This window comes from Sciurus carolinensis, chromosome 2, assembly GCF_902686445.1.
Source record: "Sciurus carolinensis chromosome 2, mSciCar1.2, whole genome shotgun sequence".
Classification (NCBI taxonomy): Eukaryota; Metazoa; Chordata; class Mammalia; order Rodentia; family Sciuridae; genus Sciurus; species Sciurus carolinensis.
In genome coordinates, this window is record NC_062214.1 from 119,061,592 (window position 1) to 119,072,166 (window position 10,575).

At 37.9% G+C, this 10,575-nt stretch overlaps 1 protein-coding gene across 1 annotated transcript; it reads left to right on the plus strand.

Annotated features, from left to right (window-relative positions):
* The first annotated feature begins 1,267 nt into the window (after positions 1–1,267).
* Positions 1,268–2,236, plus strand: LOC124976406 (olfactory receptor 4F3/4F16/4F29-like). Its single transcript, XM_047539296.1, has one exon. It carries the CDS (start codon positions 1,268–1,270, stop codon positions 2,234–2,236), a length of 969 nt encoding a protein of 322 aa, XP_047395252.1.
* Positions 2,237–10,575: the final 8,339 nt, after the last annotated feature.

Sequence of the window (10,575 nt, forward strand, 5' to 3'; positions counted from 1 at the left end):
ATCTGTAAAATATAGATCACTGTTTATGGCTATTTTACAACAAAGAGATGAAAGATTTTTAGAGGTCATAAGTTTTTAGGAGAAAAGGAAATTAATGTTATAAACTTTGATATTTCTATTTTGAAGGAAATGATTATTAAAAAGGATAAAAAAATAAAGATTGGCATTTATGGTAGGACAAAACTTGAAGAAATTGTCTTAGTTGCAGTTATGTGTGAGACAATATGAACATTTTTAATTTAGACAAATTTATAATTTATGGGTCTAATCATGAGCTGAAAAATTCAAGAATCAAATTTTGAAAGGGGAGGATTATTTCTGAAATTCAAATCTGAGGCTGGAAGATGAGGTTCATTGGGTATCTCAAGGTATGTAGATAAAGATAATGAAATGGAAAAAAATTAAAGAAAATAAAATAAAGGGGATAGAATCAAGAGGCATGATATGTAAAGCCAGTAGTTGTTCCAGAAGCACAAGAAGGAACTGACTTAATTTAAATGGGGGGACACAGGAGCAGAGGTGGAGAAAAGTATTTTAAAGATTTCATCTTAATTGTTGGGGATAAGTAGGAAGGGAATGGAACATATTGGTAAGGAAAATAGTGTTATTATATTAAAAAAGAATAGAGCAATGTGTCACTGGAAAAGGGATAGTGGCCATGAAAAGAATAGAAAACTATGGTAGGACTTCCATGTCAGCAAGGGGTAATGTATGAATACAATCTTATACCAGCAAAATTTTAAGATGAAAAGGTTACCTCTTCTGTTGATGACACATGATTATAAACCTAGAAAACCCAAGACATATCACTAAACAACTTCAGAATGTTGTAAGGTGGCTGTGTACAATAGAAAAAGATAAGTAGCTTTTCCATTTCAATGCGTTTCCTGTTCTGTGAGATTTTTTTTTCATGTAGAAATTAGGGAGTATAATTTTCTATACTTTTGGTATACCACTCCTTAAAATTTTTTTGGTGCTTTGTTTACGTATTCCCCTTCTAGATGTACCATAAAGCCCAAACTAAATCTGAGGTTGTGTGAGAACATGATTCCAATGATTTAGGCATGGAAAAGTTTCTGGGGTTAGTTCTCTGTGACCCGAGCACAGTATAAACTCTTCACTGTACAAGGGCAAGGTGACCTTCAGTTTTTGACACCTGGGTCATTACTCCATAGCCAGGATGTCCTTTTCCACTTGAAAACTTTCCCCCTCCTCGTGTGCTCCTCAGGTAACAGTAACTGCAGGGTCATCCTTGCACTTGAAGTTGATGGATGGAGGAAATCACTCAGTGGTGTCTGAATTTGTGTTGCTGGGACTCACCAGTTCTTGGGAGATTCAGATTCTCCTTTTTCTGTTCTTCACGACATTTTATGTAGCAAGTATGCTGGGAAACCTTCTCATTGTGCTCACGATCATCTCAGACCGTCACCTACACTCCCCAATGTACTTCTTGCTGGCCAATCTCTCCTTCATCGATACAGGTGTGTCCAGCATCGCCACTCCAAAGATGATTTATGACCTCTTCAGAAAGCACAGAGCCATCTCCTTGAAAGGCTGCATCACACAGATGTTCTTCATTCACACCTTGGGAGGGACAGAGATGGTGCTGCTGACCGTCATGGCCTACGACCGCTACGTGGCCATCTGCAAGCCCCTCCACTACCTGACCAGCATGAGCCTGAGAACGTGCACTTCTCTCCTGGCTGTGGCCTGGACCATTGGACTCATCCACTCTGTGGTCCAGCTGGCTTTTGTTGTAAACTTGCCCTTTTGTGGAACCAACAAAATGGATAGCTTCTACTGTGACTTTCCTCAGTTCATCAAACTCGCGTGTGCAGACACTTACAGACTGGAGTTTCTGGTCACTGCCAACAGTGGGTTCATCTCCACCGACACCTTCATCATCCTGATCATGTCTTACGTCTTCATTCTGGTTACGGTTCGTAAACACGCTTCAGGTGGTTCAGCCAGGGCCCTCTCCACTCTCTCAGCTCACATCACTGTGGTGGTCGTTTTCTTCGGTCCTTGCATCATTGTCTCCGTGTGGCCCTTCCCTGCCTTACCCATAGATAAATTTTTAGCTATCTTTGATGTTCTTATCACTCCTTTTATGAATCCTATCATCTATACCTTTAGAAATGAGGAGATGAAAGTGGCAATGAGGAGACTCTTTGTTAAGGCTTTAGCAAGTTTTAGGAAATGTTCTTTCATGCACAGTCCAAGAAATTCAGATTAATAGTGATTGTTCCTGGAAATTAATCTCTTTAATTGAATATTCACAAGTCTTCATTTTAGTTCAGGTTTCAATATCCACTATGAAAAGTCTCCTGACAGAGGCTATCCTGATATGGTCGGTTCTTCCCAGGGAACTGCTACTCTGAGGATTCTGAAAATATTGAAGAGGGAATGGGGAGGAGCTCAGGTAGAGCACTGACCTAGTAGTGTTCATGAGACCCTGGGTTCCATCCCCATCACCACGAAGAGAAAAAAATATGTTTGTGCTGTGGAGGATTCAACCCAGCTATGGAACGTCGAGTTTGTTCCTGGAGATAGTTTCTGTCATTGAAGACTTTGGGGATGGTGATGGCTGAAACCTCACATCCCAGATGCATTTTCCATTGATACTTGATGATGGCCATTCCTCTCTTTGACACTGATTCTAAAGGATCTCTCTCTTCCAATCCACGTGTGTAACTCTAGTCACACCCTCTGAGTTTCTCAGTGTCCTTACACATGGAGAGGAATTGACAAAACGGAGATAATTACCAGAGAACTTTGAGAATTGAAGCCTTTTTTATCATCTAAGTTTATTCACCCGTGCTGACATCGAGTTCGTGCTAAGGTTTTTAGATTTTAGTTAGTATTGAAAACTGAAATTTAGCGTAAATCATAAACAGTTGAGGAAAACTTTAATATTATTAATCAATACTTTTTTGAGGCCAGAAGATGTACATTTCTATCCCATTCAATGTATATTATAATTATATTTTACCCTGATAATTTCTAAGCAATGATTTATTTTTATAAGGCAAAGAAAACTATGTGACTATTAAGCGATTGTAAATCTCTTGAATATTTTGGAACTAAAAGAGGAGAAACTGATTTATGAATTAAAAAAAAACCCAAAAAATCATTTAATGTGAATCAGGTTTACAACTAAATAAAAAAAAGCATAGAAACTGTAAAAGAAAATTTATGGTGAAACTGTGTATAAATTAAGAGATATAAATATGTAATAAACACATTAAATATTTCATGCAATATAGTATATTATATAATAATGGTAGTTGGTTTTTTTTTTGCAGTACTTGAACCCAGGGACTGTGAATGCTAGGCAAGCACTCTATCACTGAGCTACTTTCTCTTCCCTCTTAAAAGTTTTATTTTGAAACAGGGTCTTGCTACGTTGTTTCTGACCTTGAAGTTGGATCTTCCTGCCTTAGCCTCCTAAATTGATGGGATTATAAGTATATACCATAGTGCTCAGCCTATGTCATTATTTTAAAAATAAATACATTGTTCATAAATAGTAAAAATAATTATTCAAAGAGAATGTTTTACTGTTCTCTCTGTGTTACCAGATGAGTAGGAACAGGTATTACATGTGCCTAATTCTAGGGTAGGTTACAACCCAGCTGTTGGGAACCTTGTCTGCCCTCTGTGAGCTCCAGAGGACTTGTAGCAGTGCTTCTAAAGACACGGTAGACTCTTAATAAAAGATGGGGAGAATAATGTTGAAGGCTGAAATTGATGTTTCTGACTAATCTTTATCCAGTTTCCTTTGTTGATTTGCAACTGAACCTCAGCAAAAAGGTCAGATGCTCTTGAACTTATATAGATTTGTAAGCACTTCTGTTTTGTAGTTCTTGTTGTAATATATTAAAAATTTCATCCGACCTGTTGCCTACCTCTGAAATATCCTCTCAAGTCACTGGTCTTGACCTTTATCTTGAACTCTAGACAAAGTAATTTGGAAAAAAAATTCCATATATAACTTTGATTAAACTCGTAACCTTCCCTTAGAAACCCAGTTCTTCTGCTTTTCTAGTACACGAGGTAGAGTCATACCGCTTGTGTAATCTATGTACACATGGGGTAATGATCTCGGTCTCATTCCTTCTAATAATCTCTCCTTCTCCTACCCCTCCCCACCCCTCATTTCCCTCTACACAATTCATCCTTCCTCCATTCTTCCCTTATCCCCTCCCATCCTCGTTATGTATCATCCTCCACTTATCAGAGAAAACATTCAGTGTTTGGTTTTTTTGAGATTGGTTTATCTCCCTTAGCATGATATTCTCCAACTCCACCCTTTTACCTGCAAATGCCATAATTTTATTCTTCTTCATGGCTGAGTAATATTCCATTGTGTATATATATACCACAGTTTCTTTATCCATTCATCTGTTGAAGGGTGTCTAGGTTGGTTTCACAATCTAGCTATTGTGAATTGAGCTGCTATAAATATTGATGTGGCTGTATTACTATAATATGCTAATTTTAAGTCCTTTGGATATAGACCAAGGAGTAGGATAACTGGTCAAATTGTTTTTCCATTCCAAGTTTTCTAAGAAATTTACATACTGCTTTCCAGAGTGTCTGCACCAATTTGCAACCCCACCAGTAATGTATGAGTGTAAGTAACTTTTCCCCCCACATCTTTGTTGTTGCTTGCAGTCTTGATAACAGTCATTCTAATTGGAGTGAGATAAAATCTTAGGGTAGTTTTGATTTGCATTTCTCTAATTATTAGACACAGTGAACATTTTTTCATTTGTCTGTTGATCACTTGTAGATCTTCTTCTGTGAAATGTCTGCTCAGTTCCTTAGCCCATTTATTGGTTGAGTTAGTTGTATTTTTGGTGTAAAGGATTTTGAGTTCTTTATAGATTCTGGAGATTAGTGCTCTATCTGAAGTGTGTGTGGAAAAGATTTTCTCCCACTCTCTAGGCTCTCTCTTCACATTCTTGATTGTTTCCTTTGCTGAGAAAAATCTTTTTAGTTTAAATCCATCCCATTTATTGATTCCTGCTTTTATTTCTTGTGCTTTGGTGTCGGGGTGCCGCGGACCCCCAGCCCTTCGGCGTGGCCAAGATGGCGCCTGGCAAGGTGCCAAGGAAGTGCTGAGAACAAAACCAGGTACCTCCAGCAGACTAATACTCTCTGCCAACAAGTGGCGTATTTTGAGGAAGTTAATGTGATTGGTTATGGGTCCTCGTGGACACTGCATGATTGCTTTATCCACACTGTTGTGCTCCATTACTGTCCATGCTTTCCCCTCGTGATCTATAAGCTGATTGGTTGTTGTATGTAATGTAAGGCGCTTGCAAGAGCGGCCCGCCGCTGCTGGCCAGCCAGAAGAAGCAGACTGCAGAAAATAAAGAACTTGCCCTGATCCGGTTTCGTGTTTCTCTGCGGGCAGGGGACGCGATAGATGGTGCCGAAACACCCGGGAATGAGAAAAAATATAAGGGTAAGTTCACATAAGTTTTCAAATCAAGAAAAATTAGTTTGAGAGTTCAAAAGGTGAGACGTCTCGAGGTTCGCGGAGCAGCGACAATTCATTACAGGAGGTTCCCCAGCAGAGGGACAATTCATTACAGGAGGTTCCCCAGCAGAGGGACAATTCATTACAGGAGGTTCCCCAGCAGAGGGACAATTCATTACAGGAGGTTCCCCAGCAGAGGGACAATTCATCACAGGAGGTTCCCCAGCGGAGGGACAATTCATCATAAGAGGTTCCCCAGAGGAGGGACGATTCATCATAAAAGGTTCCCCATGGGAGGGACGATTCAAGTGGTACCAAACTGTGTGCGTGTGTGAGTGAGCGTGTGTGCGTGCGCGCGCCTGTCTTTTGTTTGTGTGTTTAAACTAGTAAACTACCTCGTAGTCATGGGAACGGATCTGTCTAAGATTAGAATGCAGCGGCCTCTTAGAGAACTTTTAAAAAATCACGGAACACCATTGAAGGCAAACACGGCCTTCAAGTTCCTAGATACTGTAGAGAAAGTCTCTCCGTGGTTTTTAGACGAGGGATTATTAAATCTTCCTCAGTGGGAACAGCTAGGAGAGGATTTGCGTGACGCGGAGAGACGCGAGCCTTTGCCAATGGGAACTCTGGCAATATGGTCACTTGTTAAATCTTGTTTGATACAGCAAGGTAAATCAAAAAACCCTTTTAGGGATTTAAAGGGGCCTTTAGAAGAAGGAAGTCAGATCTTAGAAAAAATTAAAGAGGAACGATCATATTCTCAGACTTCAGAAAGAGTGGGAACATAATATAGTAGCCATAGTCCCCACAAGTATTGGGAGATAATTGTTTCATGATTTTCTGCATTCAAACCTAATCTGATTTCTCAACCAGGTAAAAAAAGGGTTAAAAAGTCCTGGGTGATCCTCCCTCCCCCCTGCCTGGCCTTGTCAAAGCCTACAATGGATTATAAATTACAGCAGTCTCAGCGGGAAGGAGGAGGGGTAACCTAAAGAAAAGAAAAAAAAAAAAAAAAAAAAAAAGGGTGTCCGTTTTAAACTTAACTAACTTATTTTCTAGGATTCTTTGTTTGTTTTGTTTTTCTTTAATGCTGTATTTTTGAGCTCATAATTTTGATCCTGCATACCTAGGTTAATGATTTTTTTTTTTCTTTTTGATCAGTTCTATTTTTTATTCAACTGAAGTTTTTAAACATCTGTTTCATTGCAATGAACATTTACCTATAAAGTTACAAGGCCTTTGATTTTATGTTATCTGTATGTCGTGCTGTCTAATGTCATATTTTGTCAAAACTGAGCGCTCTTAAAATTAAAATTTAAAAATGGATCCAAATACTTTTATTCACGTGATTTAAAAAGGTTCAATTTATATTGGGTAAACTAATAAAAGTAAAATATCTTTGAAAATAACTTACAAGTCTCCAGGTGGTCAAACTAATGAAATGTTATTGTTAAACAATGTCTAATATCAATTGCTTCTAGGACTTTTCTTCAGCAGGAAAGAGGCAACGGATCCTGTTCAGGACACTTGTCTGATATCTTGGTTTTTATAAAATAAATAAATTGGAGTTAACATGTATGGGATTACTCAAATGTGTTTGTAGAGACGTCTGGTTAATTTACAAAGTTAAAATGCTAATTGTTAAATAACATCAAGTACTTTTAACTTCTTAAATTACATGGGGTATCATACTTAAACATTCTTGGTGTTTTCATAGGTTGGTAAATAAAAAGAAAAAGGAAATGTTTCTGAGTAAGAAAGTCTGTGTGTAAGTAAAGGACAAGTTTCAACAAGTCTCTTAAGTTTTATTCTTTAGAACAATTAGTCTTAAAAATTGGGGTGTATACAATTATGGTTAAACAACTGTTAAAGTATTGTACTGTGTTACAGAGTCTAAATTTTTCTTTAAAAACTAAATTTGGTAAGAAAAAGGGTGTCAAGGTAATTGTGAAATGGTTTCTAGTTGTATATTAAATGTGTTCATATTTTTCAGGTATACAAGTTTTAAAGCAGGAAATTTATCAAGCTGCTATTCTCCAGTTAAACTTGTCTGTAATGGTAATTTTAAGCTTATAAAGAGTAAATTTCATTGGGGATTAATTTCTATCATTTAGTGTTCTATTAGAGGACCTGTTATCAATAGGATATATGTAAAATTGGTTATATTTTACACTGAGATAAAAAATTTCAAATGTAAATGTATTTCTAAACATTAGAGCCTGACTTGTTTAAAGGTTAATTTTGTGAAACATAAAAATATTTTGCCACTTTGACACACAAAAGGAAAGTTAAAAGCTCTCTCAGCCTTTCTTTGATTCATGTTTTAGATACAATGTTAAATTGTGTTAATTATAAAGTTTGTATAGACTCAGGAAACAGTATATGTAAACTACTTAATGATATTTAAGGAAGAAGCAAAGATCAACATCAGAATTAGAACACTTAAGATCTATAAAGAGTCACGCCTTACCTGAGATAAGGCTCTCCCTCTCACCTTACTGCATGTTAGAGTGACTCCAAAATAAGTCAGACTTCAGCTTATTTAAAGTTATAATCAAAAGATTGGTTCTTGTTGTAAAATTACTATGATCTCAAATAGGAAATATAATGTGGTTCTCAGTCAAAATTCAAGATAGCTATTATACAAGCAGAATATATTTTTACTCTTGCTAATTTCATTTTGTAAAACTGTTACCTGTTAATGTTTTACAAAAGTAGCTGCTTCAAAAACACACAACCTAGGTAACTTATGATAATAAGCCATCACCTATAGAACAGATAGTGGTAACTTCCAGAACTAATACAGACTCCAGTTAGATAAAAGGGTAAATAACTGTAAAGTTATGTACATTAAAGTTAAAGCCCAGTACTCTCACTCTATGACTGGTAAAACTGGCTTGCTGGATGAATAAGATCAAACTTAGAGATTGGAATTAAATACAGAAGACAAGATAGGCCAGTATTTGGATCTTTTGCCCTCAGTCAGCCTGAACCCAGGGAATAAGAGGACTTCTCTAAGGAGTGCTGCAACTCTGGGTCACACAACCTCCTGATCAAGGAGATTGTTGAGACTAGAGGATCCTGGACACCCAGCAAAACAGTAAAAACCAAAATATAGCCATTCTTGGGCATTTAAGAGAAATAATAATTAAATGTAACTTAAGATGTACACTTATGTTAGTCCACTAGAATAAAGACTGGAAGCTACAAATGAAAGAAAGATTCTTCAACAAATGTGCCTGATAACTATCAAGAGAAACTGCCAGAGTCAGAAGTTTTTAGTCAGTTTAAGGCCTGCAGATCTTCCTAAGCTACACAGGTAGACTTAATCTATGTTTGCTCGTATGATTACCTAGCCCTAAGTAACAGAAATATAGAGCTCTCTACTAAACACAGGTTATACCAATAAAGGGATATTTTACACAATCAGATGACTTAAGTAGCTTAACTATATTTTTTGGGATATCTATGACATTAAGAGTTAAATGTTGTGTTTACATTCCTGATAACCTGGACTATGTTAAAGTTCCCAAATAAAGGCCTTGTCCTTTCCAGCCTTTGCTAGGTCTCGTTATGGGAACAATTTCTCAGTTCTTCCACCTCCTGGTGAAAGATTGACTTCTGTCATTTTCATGATACTCAGTGGCATGTTCCAGATGCTGCAACATTTACTTTGTACTAATTTCATTTCAGTACTCATGTCTTTTTGTTCTTCTATTATAGAAGCACCCACCCCCAGATGACTTTACAACCTGCTCCTCCCCAACCAGACTTCTACCTCGGACCCCTCGATTGACCCGATTTTTAAAAAAGGAACTCCAAACTGCTTGCCCCTCACTGCCCCCTTTCAGCTTCGAAGCAGCCAGAACGACCGACGCCCCCTTTTCCTTGAAGCAGTTGGGAGTTCCTATAGCTAAAGCGGAGAATGAAGCCAGAATTAAGGACAGGTAGTTAGTGTAAAAATAGGGAATCGGGTCAATTCGAGGAAATGAAGCCATGAAGCCATCTGCCTTTGCAAATGTCAAGGATCTCCGGAGCCCATTGATTACCAAATTTACCTGCCTATAGGGGATGTAGGGTGCGCTCACTTCTCGGGACTTTCGAAATATCAGCTTTCTCCCTGCCGGGAGAAGTCTGTATTATTCCCTTTAAACAATCCAAACTATGGTCCTTACTCAACAGTACCAAATGATTAAACAAACTGATAACCGAGGCAGGATAGACAAATGGGTATAAGATTCTATCCATGATAAACAAAAAGGGGGAATAGAGGAGACCTTCAGGTCCCCTAAAGATAAACTTTCTCTTTGTCTCTTTGTTTGGGTTTTTTTTTTTTTTTTTTAACTCTGGGTAATAAGGGTAACCCGGTGCTTTACTGGAGCTGCGACTCAGTTTGTGTGTTTCCACGGAATAAACTAACTTACAACCTCTTTTTAGTCTCTTAGGAGGAACAGTTCAACTATGTAACAAAACAACTGCTTCTCTCAATTGTACTTCAGATTTGTGCTATCTCTCAATGTTAAAATGCTTCTAGGTTCCTGCTGGCAGACTTAATGTGTGTTCCTACCTTCCTACCAGTCCCAGTCTCTGTTACAGATGATGAATTGCCAGTATTGCTTTCCAGAAATAAGAGGGACTTTGGAATCACCGTAGCAGTCATTACCACCATAGTTGCGTCAGCAGCAGCAGTCGCCGCAGCAGCTGTAGCCTTGATGACATCAGTACAGTCAGCAACTAAGCTTAATGAAGTGGTCCAGCAGACAGCTACTGCTCTGTCTACTCAACAAACAGTGGATCAACACCTAAAAGCAGGACTACTTTTGGTGAACCAGCGTGTGGACTTACTTCAAGAACAAATGGACCTTTTACAAGAACTATTAAGCGTGGGGTGTATTTATCATCTGCCGGAACTGTGCATTACACCTGTAGCTTTTCATAATCTTAGTTATGCAGCAAATTTGTCTAAAATCATATCTACTCAGCTACGTGCCAATTGGTCTTATAAATTTGATAATCTTACTGCCATTCTTAGATCACAAATTGTTAGCCTTAATTCTACTAGAGTTAATGTAGCCCCTATATCT

What these genes read in the sequence shown, in the direction of transcription:
- LOC124976406 (XM_047539296.1), top strand. Translation starts at nt 1,268, where the DNA reads ATGGATGGAGGAAATCACTCAGTGGTGTCTGAATTTGTGTTGCTGGGA.